Consider the following 23316-nt stretch of genomic DNA (forward strand, 5'->3'; position numbering starts at 1 on the left):
TGTGGAATATATTTAGTGGCGTGCTCCCTTTAGGTCATATCCTATGCAGGTCCTTAGCAGGTGGTAAATGACGTGCATTCTCTAAATTCAGTAAATTTCCATCGTCAACCGTGTAATTGAATGAGATTATTTTGAAATTTTAAAACGCTTGAAATATCACAAACAAATACAAGCTAAAACCGTTGGGGTTCGTTAATGAACCCCACAAAACTAACCGAGTATATGGAAAATGCCCGGGGAAAATGCCATACGGCCGGGCGGTTTCACAAGTTGCCGGCTCTATCATGCCATTCACCGCCTGGTCCTAATAGTATGTCACCCTGCACGTACACCACTAAATCACAACACATTAGCGCCGTTTCAAGGTTATTTTGAACGCTATCCATAAATTGAACATTTTCGATTTGTATTCAAAGTCGACTGACGATATAGTAAATATTCTAGTTCATGTAAAAGACCTAAAAAAAGGAAACTAAAGAAAGAGCTAAGAAAACTAGTAAGTATTTACGTACACAACAAAGGGCCGATTATTTAGTGGTGTGCTTCCTCATACTTGGGTCATATATCCTGCCAGCTGCCATCGTTTATCTATAAAAACTATCATGATTATACTCTGTGCTGCCATGCTTCGATGGTCTGTAAAGCTTTGATTTATTAATGGTGTGCTACAGTACCAACATGTCATATATGTAATAGTTTAATACTGTTGTGTTTATACTGTATAAGGCCCCTAATGTAAATATATCCACAGGATAGATACATCTTTGTAACCAATTTATCCTCTATGTGAAGTTCATGGCCACATTCGCCTCTTTTTAATATCGTAGTTTTACTTACAAGTGGAAAAGTGAAAGCGCGACCGTCCATATTTCACCATATGAAAATATTCTTGTCATTGTGCTAATAAACATTCAATATTTGTACAATATTTTTCCACATCACATGCACCAGTCACGGGGCGGATTTAGGGGGGGGGGGCGCAGCCGGCGCGCGCCCCTCTATTTTTTGACTAGCAAAGGGCGCCGGTATCGTAACTTAAAAATACAAAAATTGTAAGAAATTTAAAAAAAGGAACAAATTCGGCCATGAACAGCAAACAATGGGCCAAAACCGTTGAGTTTTCGAGGGGGTAACCCCCTTTAACACATTTTTTTCCTCGTCGACCAAAAGGCGCCCCCTTTATCAAAAATTCCTGGATCCGACCCTGCCAGTTACTGTATTGTTTATGTTATTTATAGTTATAACATCTCATTGTTTACAGTGTAATTACAGATCTGCATGTATAGACGTCGATTGTCATTCCATCCGTGCTACGTCTGTTAACCCCGTCATAATGGCTAGGTAAGTGCGTCGATATTTCACTCGTATTACCTTACTATGAGCAGTGATGGATGATTGACAAAGCATAGTGCAGTTATACTGCACAGCAAACATGATTCGACCTTTGCAGTACTTAAACCTGGTTAACAGGATATTACTCAAGCAAAATCAATCGATAAAGTCTAGCCCAGCCCGCGCCCATCCTCCACATTGAATGATGGACTGCACTTATGCCCAAATATGGCACTTGCCAATCAATAATCACCCACTTGAAATCCCCTGGCTCGCTCCACTGACCAAAGTTATGGACAGATCGGGAGTTGGTTTTGCTGTAATTTGTCACTTACATATAGGCCTAAGGGAGGTACGAACATTTGCAGATGCTCCACCTTCTCAGTTTTTAGCCTACATGTAATTATACATTATTCCTGATTGACAGCAAGTACAAAAATATCCGTCAAGTGGTATAGCTTTAATGCCCTTCGGAAGAGAGCGGTCCACAGTGAGTGATAGTCACTAAAAGTTGCATTCGATTTACACAGGGAATTTTGCAGGCCATGCGTGCCCTTCCTTACTAAAACACCAAAGTGCGAATATTTTCAAACATCAAAATTAGCTAAAAATTTAGGACATATGTTACAAAACTATATTTGCTAGAATTTCAGAGAGTACAAAGAATTAATATTGGCCGGTCATTTTGCACACAGTGACGTTAACACAATGCCCTATACCTATAACATAACACTGTTTGTAGAGGTCACGCGTCAATGGTGAGAGCACTGCATGTATTGTGTATATGAAAATGAACAGTAACTGCAGTATGGATGAATAAAAGGCATTATATTGTAATGTAGGTTGCATCAAAATGATTGTTCACCATCGTGTTGAGACACGCTTGTGTCCTGCTGGGACCAGACTTAACAAAATGCTCAACCCAGGCTAAAAGCTATAATCATTCTAGCCTTTATGGAAAGAAAAGTGCAAGAACAAGAAAAATAAGCAGTACTCCCAGCCCGGACTCCCAATTATCAAGTGAATAAATTTACACTGAATGATGATGATGTTTTTTTAAGTTGACATTTTGCATTTTGCCTGTTCTCATAATTGATTATACCAGACCTGGTGCAGAATACATTTACAGGAGTCCTGATGGCATTGGTCACAAGTGGCCGGAGGAACATATCATGCAGTATATCACCAAAGACTTTGATAAACACGGAGATAGAGTTGCAATAGTAAGTTTGAGACTGTTAGATGCTTCCTGATGAAGGTAACTGACTTAACATTATTGGCATCAGATCCATCCCAGTATGCCTGTTCGCCAATTAGAGATGTCTGTCCGGGATGTCGAATGCTTTCTGTTTCATTTACTTTCCCGAATTTTACAACCATACATGTAGTTTCCGCACATCTGTAAGCCTCTGCCTCGCACACTACATCCCCAAAATATGATTGTTGGTATACCACAACATGAAGACAGAAATGTAAACCACAGTAGTCCAACTTTTCATAAAATGGCCATCACCCGAGTAGAGGCAATCAGTAACTGGTGACATTCTGGAGGCAATTGTTGGTCAGAATATGGTATAATACCGTAAAGATTCGCCTAATGGCGCACAGGGGCTCCTCTACCTTGGGGTAAATTTTATGTGCAAATAGAGAGCTCCCTCCTCTGAAACTCCCAATAAAATTAACGGTCCGTGCCCTTATTTGCTAGTGGAATTTTTTCGATTCAGGAGAGCGCTTTTAGTTTGTGCCTAAAATTTCAGTTATGTCAAGGGAGCCCATAGCGCTATTATTTACGGTAGGTTATTATCCGCATTTTGGTCCACTTAAAAGTTGGTAAAATATGACAAATTGTTTAAGGGACGTGCAACCAAGTTACGCATAATGGTGAAATATCAACACTGTATTAACGCCATCCACAATAATTGTATTTTGATAAGGTTGATGGAATAAGTGGTCAGTCATATACATACAATCAACTTACAGCTTTATATACCAAAGTTGGCAGCGCTTTGACAAGAAGAGGATTCAAGCAAGGTGACGTGCTGTGTATATACAGTCCTAATCTGCCGGAGTATATGATTGTTGCTGGTGCTGTTTTAAAGCTAGGAGGAACGGTGACAACTGCCCCCCATTGCACACTGTCGGTATGTGTAGTATATAGCTAGTTATAAACAAAATAATGCCGCATTCATTTTACCAAAGGGAAAATATAATATTCCTATAGCACTTCACTGCATAATAAACCGTTATTATTAAAGGGGGAATGAAAATTTACCTTCAATGTACGTGAAAAAGATCTAAAATAATTGTAAAAATCAACAAAAGTCAGATTTTGGTACCTTTGCCATTGTCATAGATGTTGCCTGCTAGTGGTTCAGCCGAAAGCCGCGTATTTAGGATAAAATAAGGCATTTACATGAAATCTGTAATTTATATATTGGCAGTATATAAATTAGCCACGTGTATTTGAATGGTGCCTCAACTTTGACAATACTGCTGTTTTCCTCATTTTTTTGGCAAATTTAGTCATTTCAAAAACAACTAATGACAATTTTAGTGATTTATCCTTCACTTTTAGGCAATTATAAACAATTTTGATTTTTTTTTGTACTTTCGCTGGGATCACTGAAAAGCCTGAGGCCTATAATAGGTATAAGCAATCAATGTCTATTGTCTTGGCTAAAGTGTTGCTCTGAATTGACTCTTTCCTCTTGACAATAATATACAACATGGACATATCTATACCGAGTATATAAACTTAGTTCAAAGTTTTGAGCTTGACCCCGGGGAGCTTGATTAGCATGTAAAATATATACATACTTCTTTGGAAACGTTGACCTTTGACCATTCTTTGTAAATGCCCTGCTATGACCTTGATATGTAGACTTAATTGGGTACTGTAAAAGCATCCAAGTTACTGAGTTGTTTAGCACCTGGTCAGTAGATAATCATACAGGGATACAGTCAGTAGTTTAACATGGTCTGAGAATGGTGAAAGACCCATTATTGATTAGGCGCGGATAATAAAAGCACATGTCCTTTGCGTGCATATTGAAAATTGTAATAGAATGTTTGGAATTTTCTAACTAAAATACTAACTGCATATATGTATGTATTTATTTATTTATTTATTTATTTATTTAGGCCTATGCCTATTTATTTATTTACTGATTTTATTGCTCGCTCTCGCAGGTTTTCTCCGGGATCTCCGGTTTCCTCCTGCTTTCAAAATCGGTGATTAGTTGTTTCGTTATCAAAACTTCCTTCACCCAATGGAATTTGGGGAGCTGCAGAAAAATGGGTGGATGTTACAATCTAAGTGCGGATAGGTTTGCGCCAGGTTCGGCTGCATCTAGCCTAGTTGATGCGATCTGATTGTGATGATTCACCACGCAGCGAAATTACAGCGCTTTGAATCCTCTGGAAAAAGCGCTATATAAATTCCGAAATGTATTTATTTATTTATTTATTTATTTATTTTTTATTATTTATTTATTTATTTATTTGGTAGATTAGTAAGTAATTAGTAATATTCCATGATTCATCGGTTTATTATTGATAGTTGATAACTTGAAAACACTGATTGATTGATGGATTGATAGTCATTTCACATTATAGTCCTAGTTTATAGGCCCTGGAACGTCTATTAAATTTGAATAGCATCGTACATAAATAGGCCTATCAGTATTGATTTATTCTATTCAGCAATATCAAGGATTACTATCAAAATTCTCACAGCTGATGGTCAGTTGGCTTAGTGGTAACGCACTGAGTTTTATAAATTGGAGGTCCCGGGTTCGATTCCCAGCTCTGCATATTTTTGTTAAGGCTGGGGAAAATGCAATTTCTGAACTGCAAACTTATTTGGCGCGCGATCTGAGCTGGTCCTTTTCTGGTGGCTGTGTCTGTTACAGGCACACTCCCTTTGGAATCCAAACCAGGTTCCTGCCTATTACACTTCCCTTAATATTATTAATATGTATTTTTTTTAAATATTTGCAAACATGTTGTAAACATTATATTCTCTTTGAACAGTATCATCCCCAACTTTGCCACCAAAATGCAGATTTTGGTATCAGGGGAAAGCGAATTAGTGTCGATTGTGGTATACCACGTTTGATTAATTGACATAATGTAAATGCACCGATCTCAACTGCTAATTTCATTATGGTAATTAGAAAAATAGGATATCAATATATTACATGAGCATGGTGATTATTATTAATAAAAAAAACCACTGCAGACTACAAGTATTATGACACTGTATAAATATCAGTAATTCCATAAGGATTTAGTCACATTTATTTTGTTGCCTTAAAAGGTACGACATTTTAAATACGTAAGTTTTAAAGAATTCGATTTCCAAATATATATATATCGGCTCACCTTCCGTTAATGGACTTAGACGTAGGTAAATGATGGAGTTCACATGGTGGGATAGTAACCATAATTATATATTCTTCTCACGTATACAGATGAACTCACAAAGCAGTTCAAAACTGCCGATCCTTCATTCATTGTGACGATACCACAGTTTGCTAACAAGGCCAAAGAAGTCAAGAAAGCAATTCCAGGTATCAAGGTATTACACAATACAAATACAAGTTTCAAACAAGGAATACAATTTATGTCCATACTTATGTAATGTAACAAAATGATCGAGATGGTCTTGACACAGGGGCGTAGCAAGAACTGAGCCTCATGGGCCATGGATAAGAAGCAGTATGGGACCCTTTTATCATCTCCTTTATCAGACCTTATGTCATTTTCGCTTTTACTCTGACCCCTGATACTGAACCCTTAAGGCCTCTGGGCTTCGTCCACCATGTTCACCCGTTCGTTACGCCCCTGCCTAGAAATGAAGCCCTTTATATGACCTATGCGTCATCGGTTACGAAAGCGGAATGGGGACGGTTCGTTGTTACGGGTGCACTACACCAAATCCTTCCGCATTTGGTGTAACCCTTCATAGTTCCGGTAAAAATAGCACCTATGCGAAATATATCGGCGTCCGAGGGAACCAAATTTGAGTGACTCTTGGTTGTTTTGATAAAAAAAGATAGAATAGGAGCTCAACATTACATATCTGTTCAGAAAATTTTCTGAATCGAATGTGCATGGGTAATAGGCCCTCGGAACAATATCATGGCCGGAACTGGTAAGGAGGCGAGCGTGTCGGCTGAAATTCGGGATGGCGCTGTTCAGGAGTTCGTATCTCTCAAGTTTGTCTTAACTTGTCCCGAAAAATTAAATCTAAATAAAAGTTTAATCTTTATTTAAGACATTGGTTTGATCAAAATATTAAAAATGTTGTTACATGGGGTAGAAAAACAAACTTACTTTCTTGTATTTTCCCGTGTATTTCAATGGGACGATTATTTAGTGGTGTGTGCCCTTCGAAGACTCATTTTAAATGCTATGGACATGAATAATACCTGATTTTAAGTGCCAAAAAGTTGAGATTTTTGACTGTAACTGATGTCTTTGCAAAGAAAAAAAGTCTGTTTTTCTATTTCCGTCTACAAATACGCGATTTCATTCTTAAATGCACGAGAAATTAGCTTCAAAACGCAAGTTCCCGTCGAATTGACAATTTAAGACCGTGCTTGAAATTGAGCTATTTTGGTCCCAATATCATAGAAGTGGTCACTTTTGATTATCTCGGTGCTGAAAAAATGAAACATCTTTGGAATTATTTTGATGCAAAATGTAATTATAAGATCAAAACTCAATTATAACCGTTTTGAAAATAATCACTGAACCTTTAATTGGGTCTCAATAGACATTTAAAGTCAAAGCAAGTCAAAGCATACAATATTATGGCCTAATGATGACAAAATAACGGCATTTTTATCTCATGACCAAATGTTGAATTCCCAAGAGAGAAATTTATCAATTAATTCTAATGATGGGGTTTCTTAATTTTAGATCTTGCAAAAAGAATACACGCAACTTGGAAATTTAACATTTTAGAGTGTCAAATTACCGTTCTATCTACCCATAACACCCCCCAACTTAAGGCATATGCCTATTGACACGTCCTTAATCTAAGAGTGGGGGGTGAAATGATCACATGTCGCTTTTCGGTCATGTTAAATTTGTGATTGTACATATATTTTTGGAAACAAAGTCACTTTCCTGATGTTAATGGGATTATAAATACAGTTTAACATGGTCAAAATGTTGCTCTGGCCCTTGAATGCTGAAAATTGCGAAAAGTATCATATTTTCACTCAGTCCGAGCTTGTTTGGAGCCCTGTTTTATAACTTTGGAGTGACTAGCGATAAAAAGCAATTACACTTTTTAGGATGTTGACCACTGATTCCAAAAATAAAGAATATCAAAAATATTTTTTCTTATAAGGGTGCACTACACCAAATCCTTCCGCATTTGGTGTAACCCTTCATAGTTCCGGTAAAAAATAGCACCTATGCGAAATATATCGGCGTCCCGAGGGAACCAAATTTGAGTGACTCTTGGTTGTTTTGATAAAAAAGATAGAATAGGAGCTCAACATTACATATCTGTTCAGAAAATTTTCTGAATCGAATGTGCATGGGTAATAGGCCCTCGGAACAATATCATGGCCGGAACTGGTAAGGAGGCGAGCGTGTCGGCTGAAATTCGGGATGGCGCTGTTCAGGAGTTCGTATCTCTCAAGTTTGTCTTAACTTGTCCCGAAAAATTAAATCTAAATAAAAGTTTAATCTTTATTTAAGACATTGGTTTGATCAAAATATTAAAAATGTTGTTACATGGGGTAGAAAAACAAACTTACTTTCTTGTATTTTCCCGTGTATTTCAATGGGACGATTATTTAGTGGTGTGTGCCCTTCGAAGACTCATTTTAAATGCTATGGACATGAATAATACCTGATTTTAAGTGACAAAAAGTTGAGATTTTTGACTGTAACTGATGTCTTTGCAAAGAAAAAAAGTCTGTTTTTCTATTTCCGTCTACAAATACGCGATTTCATTCTTAAATGCACGAGAAATTAGCTTCAAAACGCAAGTTCCCGTCGAATTGACAATTTAAGACCGTGCTTGAAATTGAGCTATTTTGGTCCCAATATCATAGAAGTGGTCACTTTTGATTATCTCGGTGCTGAAAAAATGAAACATCTTTGGAATTATTTTGATGCAAAATGTAATTATAAGATCAAAACTCAATTATAACCGTTTTGAAAATAATCACTGAACCTTTAATTGGGTCTCAATAGACATTTAAAGTCAAAGCAAGTCAAAGCATACAATATTATGGCCTAATGATGACAAAATAACGGCATTTTTATCTCATGACCAAATGTTGAATTCCCAAGAGAGAAATTTATCAATTAATTCTAATGATGGGGTTTCTTAATTTTAGATCTTGCAAAAATAATACACGCAACTTGGAAATTTAACATTTTAGAGTGTCAAATTACCGTTCTATCTACCCTGATAACACCCCCCAACTTAAGGCATATGCCTATTGACACGTCCTTAATCTAAGAGTGGGGGGGGGGGGGGTGAAATGATCACATGTCGCTTTTCGGTCATGTTAAATTTGTGATTGTACATATATTTTTGGAAACAAAGTCACTTTCCTGATGTTAATGGGATTATAAATACAGTTTAACATGGTCAAAATGTTGCTCTGGCCCTTGAATGCTGAAAATTGCGAAAAGTATCATATTTTCACTCAGTCCGAGCTTGTTTGGAGCCCTGTTTTATAACTTTGGAGTGACTAGCGATAAAAAGCAATTACACTTTTTTAGGATGTTGACCACTGATTCCAAAAATAAAGAATATCAAAAATATTTTTTCTTATAATGGTGCACTACACCAAATCCTTCCGCATTTGGTGTAACCCTTCATAGTTCCGGTAAAAAATAGCACCTATGCGAAATATATCGGCTTCCCGAGGGAACCAAATTTGAGTGACTCTTGGTTGTTTTGATAAAAAAGATAGAATAGGAGCTCAACATTACATATCTGTTCAGAAAATTTTCTGAATCGAATGTGCATGGGTAATAGGCCCTCGGAACAATATCATGGCCGGAACTGGTAAGGAGGCGAGCGTGTCGGCTGAAATTCGGGATGGCGCTGTTCAGGAGTTCGTATCTCTCAAGTTTGTCTTAACTTGTCCCGAAAAATTAAATCTAAATAAAAGTTTAATCTTTATTTAAGACATTGGTTTGATCAAAATATTAAAAATGTTGTTACATGGGGTAGAAAAACAAACTTACTTTCTTGTATTTTCCCGTGTATTTCAATGGGACGATTATTTAGTGGTGTGTGCCCTTCGAAGACTCATTTTAAATGCTATGGACATGAATAATACCTGATTTTAAGTGCCAAAAGTTGAGATTTTTGACTGTAACTGATGTCTTTGCAAAGAAAAAAGTCTGTTTTTCTATTTCCGTCTACAAATACGCGATTTCATTCTTAAATGCACGAGAAATTAGCTTCAAAACGCAAGTTCCCGTCGAATTGACAATTTAAGACCGTGCTTGAAATTGAGCTATTTTGGTCCCAATATCATAGAAGTGGTCACTTTTGATTATCTCGGTGCTGAAAAAATGAAACATCTTTGGAATTATTTTGATGCAAAATGTAATTATAAGATCAAAACTCAATTATAACCGTTTTGAAAATAATCACTGAACCTTTAATTGGGTCTCAATAGACATTTAAAGTCAAAGCAAGTCAAAGCATACAATATTATGGCCTAATGATGACAAAATAACGGCATTTTTATCTCATGACCAAATGTTGAATTCCCAAGAGAGAAATTTATCAACTAATTCTAATGATGGGGTTTCTTAATTTTAGATCTTGCAAAATAATACACGCAACTTGGAAATTTAACATTTTAGAGTGTCAAATTACCGTTCTATCTACCTAACACCCCCCCAACTTAAGGCATATGCCTATTGACACGTCCTTAATCTAAGAGTGGGGGGGGGGGTGAAATGATCACATGTCGCTTTTCGGTCATGTTAAATTTGTGATTGTACATATATTTTTGGAAACAAAGTCACTTTCCTGATGTTAATGGGATTATAAATACAGTTTAACATGGTCAAAATGTTGCTCTGGCCCTTGAATGCTGAAAATTGCGAAAAGTATCATATTTTCACTCAGTCCGAGCTTGTTTGGAGCCCTGTTTTATAACTTTGGAGTGACTAGCGATAAAAAGCAATTACACTTTTTTAGGATGTTGACCACTGATTCCAAAAATAAAGAATATCAAAAATATTTTTTCTTATAAGGGTGCACTACACCAAATCCTTCCGCATTTGGTGTAACCCTTCATAGTTCCGGTAAAAAATAGCACCTATGCGAAATATATCGGCGTCCCGAGGGAACCAAATTTGAGTGACTCTTGGTTGTTTTGATAAAAAAGATAGAATAGGAGCTCAACATTACATATCTGTTCAGAAAATTTTCTGAATCGAATGTGCATGGGTAATAGGCCCTCGGAACAATATCATGGCCGGAACTGGTAAGGAGGCGAGCGTGTCGGCTGAAATTCGGGATGGCGCTGTTCAGGAGTTCGTATCTCTCAAGTTTGTCTTAACTTGTCCCGAAAAATTAAATCTAAATAAAAGTTTAATCTTTATTTAAGACATTGGTTTGATCAAAATATTAAAAATGTTGTTACATGGGGTAGAAAAACAAACTTACTTTCTTGTATTTTCCCGTGTATTTCAATGGGACGATTATTTAGTGGTGTGTGCCCTTACTTATTAAGTGCTGTGGATGATATACACTGCCCTCAGTACATGATGCAGTCATGTCTACAGTAGAATTCACCTCGACCTTTGCAGGACTTAAACCCCATTAAAAGCTATTAAACCAAGATAACACTCATTGAAAACGGCTCACCTGATTAAATCATATCTTCTCTGGTTAAATACACACAACATATGTTTCTGCTTTACACGTACAATGGAGCAATGCGCTGGGATTATAGTTTCAGTTGGGTGAACGATTATAAAGCGAGCGCTAGAGAACAATTCTGTGTGGTCTTTGTATACGAAATGAGACAATACGTGCTTATTGTTAACCAGCGTTCTTGAAAATGAGAAGCATGGTGGTTTGCAGATTTAACACGGTTTGGAAATAATGTCTTCATATTTTTGGTGTTATCTGTCGTTTACATATCCTTCCTAAAACACCAAAGTACGCATATTTCCAAACATCTAAATTAGCTAAAAATTTAGGACATGTTACAAAACTATATTTTCTAGAATTTTAGAAGAGTACTTTTAATATTGGCCGGTTATTTTTCACACAGCGACGTTAACTAGGCAATGTACTATTACCTATAACATACACTAAAACACCAAAGTACGCATATTTCCAAACATCTAAATTAGCTAAAAATTTAGGACACGTTACAAAACTATATTTTCTAGAACTTTAGAAGAGTACTTTTAATATTGGCCGGTTATTTTTCACACAGCGACGTTAACTAGGCAAATCCTCATACTTTTAACGTATGCTATTTGTAGAGGTCACGCGTCAATGGTAAGAGCACTGTGTATTGTGTATAGGAAAACGGACACTAACTGCAGTATGATTTGGATGTATCAGCCATCTTTAGATAGTTTGGGAGCTTATACGGTCCAAGCTTCACATCCATACGGTTTATTGTATTATAGAAAACCAAGCCAAGCAAGCAAGCAAGTAAAAACAACAATGCTCTCGAAATCGCAATTGTGTGTCAAGTAAGGGGTAATGGTATAGTTTTTTGTAATACTACTGTTTGCACTCGTTCAAGGAACGTCAGGCTTTGCAGTTGCCCTCCTGATAACTATACCAAACGATCCCTGCTGCTCTAAACATTTTGCGCGGCCATAACCTAAACGATATGTCGATTTATAATTATATCACCTGCGTATAGGCCTGCGATATTTTTTTAATTTCTGTTAATTAAACAGGAAATCATCGTATTCGGTGACTTTGGTGGTTGTACATCATTTGATGATTTAACGAAAGACGATGGTGGCGCCTTTCCAACCAATGTCCAAATTAAGATGGATGACGTGGCCTTTCTCCTGTACTCGAGTGGCACCACAGGACTTCCAAAAGGAGTTATGCTTACTCATCGCAATATTGTCAGCAACACCTTTAATACTCTAAAGTAAGATATTAAAATCATTGTATCGTATCATCACACTATGCTCTTAATTATATTTTGCTCAAGTCCGCTTTTTCATAATATGTTATGTTATGTTATGTTATGTTATGTTATGTTATACCAATAGCCACCGGAAATAATTTTATAGTTAAGCCTCAATCGATGAACGTCGTTTAACAAAAGTTATGATTAGTCCCGAAGCATTACATACCCTGAGTACACTATGTGATATTTAGTCCGCACCAAATAATCGTGCGATAGACTTTTTTCATGCCAGAAAAGACCTTGAACGTGCCATTATGCGTATACACTTAACATAGCACTTTATAGTGATATATTGATTGAGTTCACCGCTTTAACCATGAACAACCCTAATCAGTTAATTGTTGATAAATTGTTATGTTTAATATAGCACCCCTGGTGCAGCGTCATTTACACCGTACGTGGATTGCGGTTTAGCTGTACTGCCATTTTATCACGTCTATGGATGTGTTACAATCTCACTTGCGAGCCTCAAAATCGGAGTGAAGCTGGTTACTCTGCCACAATTTGAACCGGAAGTATTTCTTAAGACCATCCAAGATCATAAGGTGTGTGAAAGTGTTATTTGTTATTGATATTCATTACAAGTTTTTTACATTTCATTGATTTAATATCAAGCATCAACCTCATTTGCATGTTTGAATACGAACCACAAGGCACTATGTAAATGTGTAAAATAAATTCAAAGTATAGACCTCTGGCAAGGCAACCGTTACTACTTAGTTTCACAGCATACCCTCACTTACGATCGTTGGGTATACCAAGGGAGTGACACTAAATTCACGGTTGTTCTATTAGCAACGCAAAACCTATGAAAAATTCCGCTGGTTTACTAGCTAGAAAGTGAGGCCAGTTATCGATCCGTTATGAATAATTCATGTTCGACCCCTTGGATCATGTTAATTGATTTTGGCAAATAACAACGTTGTTAGTTTTGCGAACTTTGCCTGTTAAATGAGAGTATAGCGCGCCCCCAATACATCTGGGCACAAACCAGGCGAAAACGATCCAGTTTAATGAAATGGCGGACGGGTATTCCCATCAGGCACCAGTGATATGTTTTTTCAAAGAAAGTCTACTAATTTGATATGAAATGACATTTTGCAATAGCAAAGTCAAAGTTAGGACTTGCTGTCAATAATATGAAGGAAATATGTGACAGAGAGCTACAGAGGCAAGGTGTGAAATACAGGTAGTATTTTTTTTTTACAATAACCTTTGATACCCGACCTGACATTCCATCATGGCGCCTTATTCGTCTTATGTATTTCTATTATGCTCTCAAGTAAAATAAAATACCAATCTGCACTAAGCAGACAGAATGTTACTTGGCTCCCAGCATGAATTATTGATTTTTTACGGAGGTAAATAAATGCACAGTGTATGTGCAAGCCGTGCAACAATACTCCAAATATTTTACGGTAAATCCGAATAGTGGTCACATGTTGACATATCATGTGTTCGGGAAATCACGTGGCAACATTTTAAGATTTCAGGCTTGTTTACTAGTTAATTGCCATTTGTACTCTTTATTATTTATCTTGTTAATTAACATATATTTTAAATGCTGATAAATCGTGGTTGGCTGCCCATGATATCTGTTAAATTCAATGTTTTATGAATATAATTCTACCACGCAGAGGGGGTCACGAAGCAGAATTTCACACCACCTGACTTAGCTAGATTTCGAAGCTCTGCTCTTCAAATTCATGTAAATTTCAAAGTTTATACACTTAATATATTTAATATGATACTAATTTTTTGTTATAACCAACTGGTACATGAAATATACTAGCTTACTACCTATACAGAAAGGTGATTATCAGCCTTCACTCAGCAATTTGACATGCCCGGCATATGCAGCCATTCTCCGTCTGGATAACATGACTGTCGCCCTCAATACGTCTGGGCACAAATTTAAATAACAATACGCTATTTACATATCAATGCGGCCTCATGCTAATTAAAGCTGCCGCTTCCAGGAGTTCTTCTATGGGTATACCGATCATCAGACGGATAATTTGTCATGATTTCAACTTAACAGAAATGTTTATACATGTATATACATTCTGTGGTGTCAAAAAAAATGACAAACCAAGTCAGCCAGAACAGTCTCTACTCCAAAAGTAGTCGAGAGTGCTCAACCACTATAAATAGTGGGGGCGTAATATAACAAGTTAACTTTACAAGTGACTAACTTTTGAATTATAGAGTGCTCAAACCCATTAAATGTGTAAAATAGATAGATAAACTATTTTTCTAAAGCACTTCTCTTTTCGCATGTTGAAGATAAGAAATTGCTTAGTATTTATGTTCTTCGGTTGTGTCACAGATTACCATTGGATATCTGGTACCTCCTTTGGTTGTATTTCTTACCAAGCATCCTATGGTAGACAATTATGATTTATCGTCGCTGAAGGATGTCATGTGTGGAGCGGCACCTCTTGGTGGAGAACTTGCTGCGGCTTTCAAGAAGCGACTCAACTTGTCTTACGTTCGGCAAGGTAGCGTCTTAAAATATGTATTGCTTTGAACATTGGATAGAATGTAGAAAAGGGAATACGTACATGCTGTATCAAAATGATTGGTATCCATCAGTTTTTACAATGGATGAACCTGACATATCAAAATTCAACATAAGATCCAAATAATTTGTAGATTGATTGTAAAAGATGTCTTTAATTATACATTCTGGACATTTTCAAGAGTATCAAATGTTGTGTTTGGTAGAGGCAGGCTGTTCAATAAACATTCAAATTGACGGGTACCAATCATTTTGATACACACTGTACCTGCGTCATCCCGGCACCATTGAAATAACCAAACTTTCGTTATTATGTATAAAGTACAAAGTTTGGTAATTGCAAGTGGATTTGCTTGGAAGAGCCAGGCTTTTCAAAAATACTAAAACCCAGGCGGATATTGATACAGCCTTGTATCCTCAAGCCATACAAAAGAAAGCGTAGAGAACCAACGCATGATTTGGTTTTTAAAAAAACCTGGATATTGAGCCTTTTATTATCGGCTTGCGATATGTAACAAATAATGCAAATTATGCAAATGGCCAATTCCACCGTTACGGACGTTACAGATACATGCAACTTGCAACTTTGAAGTGAATAGCACACATGTTTGCTGTTAGGATAACACTGTATTTCTTAGTATGCTACTGGTACACACTCTAATGTTTAATATAATGAAGCAATTTTGTTTTGGCTTTCTTAGTTAATTAGCTACAGAAATTAGAAACGAGCGTTACGGACGTTACGCGAAAGTGCCTGCCTTTTTGACAGATGGTACATATCCTTTTATCTCCACTCAGTTCTGTGTTTTATTTTTTTCTGTTAACTATATTGAGTAAGCCCTGACTCCATTCTATGTAAACATGAAAAGTAAGTTTGAAATTGATCCTGTATCCTCCTACACTGTTGATTTAGTGTTACGGACGTTACATTTTATGTCAAATGTAACGTCCGTAACGTTTTTCATAATGAAAAAAAAAATCTTTATTATCGTGCAGTAGGTCTGACATCAATCTATGGAGGCATGATTAGCTAGTTTGAAATAAATGCTCCTGTTTTGAGCCATAATGTTCCAAAATTTTGTTTAAAATTTCCAAAAGGCACTTTTGGCATGGAATTGGCCAAATGCGATATTCATAATGTATTTATTTCCCTCTTAAATTCTATATCGCAAACTCTCACACACAGTACGCATACTAGTATTCTAATTATCATGAAATTGTATGCATTATTTTTATCACTGCAAAATGGCAATATAATAAAATAGATAGCATTCAATTATTAACAGAACATATTTTCTTTGATTCGTTTTACAGGCTATGGACTAACAGAAACGTCCTCTCCTCTGACAGTAGGAAAACGTGGCATAACTTCGCCGGCTTCAGCTGGCGTTTTGTTGATCAACACAGAAGCAAAAGTATGTTAGGTTTCAGTGTGGATTAATCAGTAATAATATGAAACAATCATTTACGACAGGTGGTCGGATGGAAGCATGCCCTAGCGTTGTTTGCACTCATATTGAGACAAATAAAGCTGACACACAAGAGGAATGATTTGCGTTCTATGAGATCCCATGGCTTGATATGAGAGTCATTTCCAACCTTACGTGCATGATTTTTCTCGGAGTAAAACATATATTATTGGTCTTAAGGCTTAAGGACAAAATCGGCAATAATTACCTTTCTTGACGTATTTGCTATAAGATCAATGTATTAGTATTAAGAAATATACTAGCTGCAGGTGTTTTAAAAGCGGTTTTTTTAGTTATTCAAAAGGGCTAAAACTGGGAAATATGTCTCATGTCAGGCTATTCCATAGTGCTTGATTCTATATGGCAAGAGTCCACACAAGACTCTTCAACGTAAAAATGCACCTAAAATATCACTATCGAACATGTTATTTGATGGCATGTAGAACTCCATTATTTTAAAGCAATGTTGAACACTGATGGCGCTATTTATCCTAAATCGTGTTTTTATCTTTACCAGGTTAGATTCTTGTAATATGGCATTAAAACATAACAAATATTATAAACATATATCAAGGACATTTTTAAACTACCTTTTATCATGAATTGAAAGGAATAACTCATATTATTGGAGTAAATTAAATTTAAAATAATGTAAGTAGCGCTCACAAATCATCATACAGTTTATAGAATAGAAATTACCACAAAAAGGCATAAAACGATGACCAAAATAATAAAGAAAAGCAAATCTAATGTAAAAGTAACTAAGTGTGATAGCTGTTGGTATTGTAAAGGTTAATGCTCTAACTACGTGATTATATATGATTCATAACCTCATTAATATACGCAGCAAGTGCGATCCAATCACAGATAATAACTTTTAAATACGCGGACGCAAATGCAGGTCATTGAAAAAGAACAATGACCGCGTCTCGTGGCGTAGCTAAAAGTACGCTCTACAATGACCGCGTTGCGTGACGTGTTACGCGTTCGAGCAATTTACGCGGACGCTGGCCGCCGTATTTGGACATCGCATGATTGCGTGCTAGTGTGATTGGTCGCTAGCGGTATTTCCTTAATGGGCTATTCGATTTTTTACAGGGAAAACGACAGATAAAGTTAAAATTGAGTTCTGTTTTCAAATTAAAAGAAGAAAATGTGACGTAAATTGATTTAAAAAAAAAGTGAAAAGTGACGGTTATGAATGAGGTTAATGACTTTGCAACAGTAATTTTTCGGGTATTGTGAAATATCTAAACATTGTGCTTTGGACCTCGGAAAATTCCCTCCGGGCTGCGCCCCTCGGGATATTCCTCGGTTCCAAAGCACAATGTTTAGATATGTCACAATACCCTCAAAACAACTGATGCGCAGTTATTAACCTCTAAATAATAAAATATCACTCATGTTTTCTATTTTTTATTAACTTCAATATTGCATCGTAATATCTAGATTGTGGATCCGCTATCAGGGAAGAGCTTACCTCCCGGAGGACAAGGCGAATTATGGGCTCGAGGACCACAGATTATGAAGGGTTACTTGAAGAATCCTGAAGCAACGGCTAACTGTATTGATGCGGAAGGCTGGTTCCACACTGGTATGATGCCCCTTTAAAGATAAATAGAATACAATTTCATGGCATTGGTATGACTCTGTCATTTCCTCTGACATGTCTGATGGCATTTGTATCCACCATTTTTATTGCATAATACAAGGGTAGTGTAGATTGACTAGCTCAATCTAAAATGAATACTTAGAAAGTATCCATTGAATAGAGGGCGCTTTCTCATCATGGAATAAAAGTTAATGTTTATTCGTGGACCTTTCAATTTTTTTTCAATAAAACGTATTCGTTAATTTTTGTTCTTTTCAGGTGACATTGGATATTTTGCCGAAGATGGACAATTATTTGTTGTTGACAGATTGAAGGAACTCATAAAATATAAGGGATCACAGGTATGTGGCAAACATCTTGGGCGTCAATCCTAGGGGAAATTGTGTGAAATATCCATAAATGTTTTATTTTCCAGCCCCCTTATGACAATTCAGGCCAACTGCAAACAAACAGTCAAAACGAAAAGGACAAAAACAGCAATAGTAACGTCATCACCAGTTGCTGTTGTTTTTGCAGCAGCAGCAACAGCAACAATAACACCAGTGTGACAACAACATTAATAGCAACAATACTGTTGTTTGCGTGAAACATAATTCGGCTTTTTAAGACCACATGTCAAAGGCTTCTCTATCCAACAGTAATTTAAAGAGAGATAGGGAGGGAGAGCAGCGGCGTAGCCAGCCTTTTAGTATGAGGGGACAAAGACAATTGTCTCCCTATCTCCCTATTTTTCAATTTTTCGTCCCGATTTTAGTCATTTTAATGACATTTTACTCTTTGCCGTCTCCATTTTATCCCTGAAAAACTCTATGGGGAGCAATATTTGCTCCCACCCCGGCTCCCCCATACCACGCCACTGGGGGAGAAGTAGTGAAAGGAGGGAAAGCGAGATTTTATAGTACTTTTATTTTCACAGAATTCCTTTTCCGATCAATTTACTTCCTCATATTAATAACTTTTCTTTTGAATTGGTATTTGTCACAACAAGCTAACTTTTTACGAATATTTTCATGATATTTTTAGGTTGCGCCAGCTGAACTAGAAGAACTGCTATTAACGAACCCGGCCGTAGCTGATGCAGCAGTCATAGGGATACCTGACGAAGAAGCAGGAGAATTACCGAAAGCTTTTGTCGTCTTGAAAGGAACGGAACAAGTTACAGAAGAAGACATAGCGAAATTTGTTGCAGGTTTGTGCTACTTATCACTATTAAAAAAGGCCCAAAGCTTTTTCGTAAAGTTATAAAAAGTAGAATGCATTTTTGTAGTGCAAAATCTCGTTTTGTATGGTTCATTAATTATTGTTAAAGATTCAGAATCGCTGTGATAAAGGATCCGTATTTGCCTGGTATAAATGCTGATGAAACGAGTACTTTGACTTTATATATCATGCATTATGAAAACGATTTGGCTACAAAACGATTCTCTTATAAACGCATCTATATGCACAGTTTCCACCTCGATATACCTGAGCACACAATTTCGTCCAAGCACAGAGAGTCTAGCAATGCATTGCCTCTACAATTGTCAGACCTCAAGAGTTCCCTTCATCCAATCAGAATTTTTTTAAATTTCGAACAAAAGCTAACGCTTCCCCCTAAAAACCCTTTTTTTGTTACGTCAATGTTCAATGTTTATAGCAAGGCGACTGTGGTAAATATTTTGAAAACGACCTACTCAAACACAATTTTTGACCAAAATGTAGGTTTTAAGTGATCCTCACAATATGTTTCAGATTTTATGTCATTAAATGAAAGCACACTTATATTGTCCATATCCTAGCTTCATTTCAATGGTAATGACCAAATTTAAATTGCAAATTTTGTGCGAGTAGTTACTAGTTTCGCCTGTTTTGTCATACGGTTGTAAAATCAATGAACAATGACTTTGCTTAAAGAGCGCTTGCAAATTGATCGTGATGTTGTAATCGAAACTTGGTTGACTAGATTGTTTAAGGCTACATGCTCTTTTTGGTTGAAATTTTTGGCGGGAAATAATCCCGCCAAAACATTAAAGTAATCTTTTCCCACAACTAAATATCATAGTCAGGAAATTAATGATGCATCTGGTAGCTTAGATCATAACTTTCATTGCACTTAGTTGCAATTATCCCAGAAAATTCTTGATTTGTTTTTACAGAGTCTTGAATTGTCGATGTTTTTGATCAAAAACATCACTCGGTGTATTTTGAAACTCGAGGCATTAACTCTTCTCAAATTAGCCCCAAATCATAATTTATTATATGCATGTGGCAAACACCAATGGGAATAATTGGACGTTGTTTGCGGAGCCTAAATTTGGTTTGATTTTATTTCACAATAATTCTAAGGTGAGAATTTTGACCTGACATTTACTTTTTGGATTTCAAATTTAAATTTATTGATATACATATTTTGAATAAATAAAGAGTACGCTTACCTTTCTGCAACACTTCCCGGTATCATTAAGCATCTGCTGATAACCAACATTTTAGCTGAAAACAGTCCCTTCCTATCATTTTTGAACAAAATATGGTTCAAAAGTCCGTACGCTGCGTGTATAAACTAGCACAGCGATATAACGAACAGAGCTATTTACGGTTGGGTATCTATTGTAAGCTATTAGGGTAGGCCTATAGTATATCTTCCCTCAAGTGACAAGATGTGTCAAGCAGGGCGGTATATTCAAACGCTATTGTCTGGATCATTGAGTATCGATTGAGCACGTATACATGCAGCACGGATGTGTGTGGTCCTCCCCAGGTTTTGACATAAATTACAAATGACGTCGTGAATGACCCAGCGTTTTCATTTTATTATTACTAAATTAATCGTCGTTTATCACGAGTGCTAAGAGTTGTACCAGTTCAATTCATCAAAATTAATTTGTATTAAATGAAAAACAAACAGACAAGTAGAGTCATATGTCTTTCTATGACCGTATTCCTACCAAAATCAAAATCAAAATGATTTTCAATACACTAGAAACGTGTTGATATGTATATCTTTGAAAATCGCCGAATGTTAACCACAGTCACCGTGGCACAGCATAGGCATCTTTAGCATTCAGTGAAATTGGCAGTGGTTCGAACCCCGGTGAAAATTTTAGTATTTTTTATTCTTTTTACTAATGCGCTGTGCCGTTTTACAAACACGCCCCTGAATGAAACTCATGGGCATGTACCCTTAATTGAAGAAATTCATCCTTTTGTACATTCATATAGGTAAAGTGGCTCCTCAAAAGAAACTACGAGGTGGTGTTGAGTTTCTTGAGACGATTCCAAAGAGTGCCAGTGGCAAAATTCTACGCAGGCAATTACGAGACCAAGAACGGAAGAAGAGAACTAAAGCAAAAAATCCCCTTTCCAAACTTTGATACATATATCAAGTTAGAATGTAGACGATCATTTGACTAACATCCCAGCAAACGCAAACGTTATTCAAAACGATAAATACGGCTTATAAAACATGTTCTAATATCATTTAAATGTCAAAATATTTTAAAAAAATATTATGACAAAATGTTTTGCAACGTACATATTTTTTTCAATACTGAATTACCTATATGTGAGTGGACGCGGCGAATCAGCCGTAAGCTCGGCAAATTGTATTCTGAGTTAAATTCGTTGCGACAAGTATCTTATCAAACGCTGTTTAAATCAATCAATAATACTACTGCTGAAGAGGATAATAAACTTCTACCTATTTCTATAGAATAGTTCTTGTCTTTGTTTGCTTTGGCTAAATCCTGTTCAAGTGGTAGATAACAAAGCATTGTATTTTGTCTAGGTATGTATAATCAACAATGAACAATGAGAGGATATTTCTGAACCTCGTTGACTTGGGGATGATTTGAAATGACCGCCAATTATGACTGTTGGATATTTATTACCAGAAATGTAGAAAAGAGACACACGTAGAACCGATAAAAAATACAATTTTGTCGAAGGAACAGAGTTCAACAAATCATAACCCCGCTTTTGGATATCGTTTGAAGTCAAATGATATACCATTTTAAAGCTTATGGTATATATTTTCTAAACACGAAATAAAACAAAATTGATCGGGGCCGACTTTACGGCTGATTCGCCGCGTCCAGTCACATATTAGAATGGTTTGAAGCGAATTATAATTTGTTTAAATGTTATTAGAACGTTTTATACCCTCTATATACCCTCCTGTAAAACGTTTTGTGTTCACTGGGATTATGTTATTCCTATTTTACCGCACAACTTGCAACATATTTCGGATTGATTAGTCAATAAAAGTGTCGTGATTTGAATAATTATTTTTTGCCGATAACGATATGAATATCATGTGCATTAAATCTAATTATATGACATTTTTGTTGTAATAGTACCAAATTTCATACGCACGGCTACGGTTTTTAGTAAATATTCGTCCTACCATATTGTAACTTTCAGCTTCGAGGGCGCACTGTCATTTTAAAGTGTTTACGGTTCAGTGTGTTAAAACCAGAAAAGTCTCAGGTCAACCTATGTTGAATTTTTGATCATTTGGCATCTAAATCATATAGTTTTACCTGATATTAGTGGCATTTAACTGTGAGAGTTCTGAATATGAGAAAATTCCACCCGAAATTAGCCATTTTCCCATTGAACCCCGTGTAATACATAATTAGGGTTATTTAACCTGTAATGTGTGCAATCGTATAGGCCTAATGTTTTATATGCCGTTTTTATTGTGTATTATATGTATGGCCTTGTGCCACTTGGGAACCAAGGGAGAACGGTGCCAGTACATTGATTGGTCACCCCAGGATATAATAAGAAATAAATAAATAAATAAATAAATAAATAAATAAATCAATAAATCAAAACGCCAAATGAGAATAATTTAGTTACAAGTATTACAGACTTGACATTTAATATGGAATATTTTTTCGCAAAATTCCAAGACTGGTCTGGACGTCTGCATAAACCGCACTGGCTAAATATTAATTGGGGTGTGTCGGTAGATGGTGTAAAATAATTGTTTGATAGAAAATGTGCTTTCCATAAGTTTAAATTATGGTGCTCATAATGCAGCGAATGTGCCTAAAATGGCGGATTTAGGGAAACTGAAGGGTGAGCTTTGTGGCGGACAGAATTTTGGACTTTATGCAACATTTTCTGTTATTATCAAATTTATAGGGGTTTGAGGTGATATTTTTTAAACTTCGTCAGCAATTGGCATTCATCACAGCTGAAATACACTTGCAATGTACAAATTGA

General features: G+C 36.3%; 1 protein-coding gene across 4 annotated transcripts; it reads left to right on the plus strand.

The window, feature by feature from the left end:
- The first annotated feature begins 411 nt into the window (after positions 1–411).
- Positions 412–22198, plus strand: LOC140171536 (uncharacterized). 4 transcript variants are annotated; one of them, XM_072194806.1, is made up of 13 exons: positions 412–496; positions 1262–1341; positions 2438–2555; positions 3267–3473; positions 5805–5911; positions 12259–12461; positions 12871–13048; positions 14833–15004; positions 16339–16439; positions 17943–18087; positions 18364–18446; positions 19129–19294; positions 21307–22198. In XM_072194806.1, exons 6-13 carry the CDS (start codon positions 12355–12357, stop codon positions 21456–21458), a joined length of 1104 nt encoding a protein of 367 aa, XP_072050907.1. In that variant the 5' UTR covers positions 412–496; positions 1262–1341; positions 2438–2555; positions 3267–3473; positions 5805–5911; positions 12259–12354; the 3' UTR covers positions 21459–22198. The 4 variants fall into 4 exon arrangements, with proteins under 4 accessions (XP_072050907.1, XP_072050905.1, XP_072050904.1 ...); XM_072194804.1 differs by lacking the exon at positions 412–496 and adding an exon at positions 527–634; XM_072194803.1 differs by lacking the exon at positions 412–496 and adding an exon at positions 551–689.
- The last annotated feature ends 1118 nt before the right edge of the window (positions 22199–23316 follow it).

This window comes from Amphiura filiformis, chromosome 15 (assembly GCF_039555335.1).
Source record: "Amphiura filiformis chromosome 15, Afil_fr2py, whole genome shotgun sequence".
NCBI lineage: Eukaryota > Metazoa > Echinodermata > Ophiuroidea > Amphilepidida > Amphiuridae > Amphiura > Amphiura filiformis.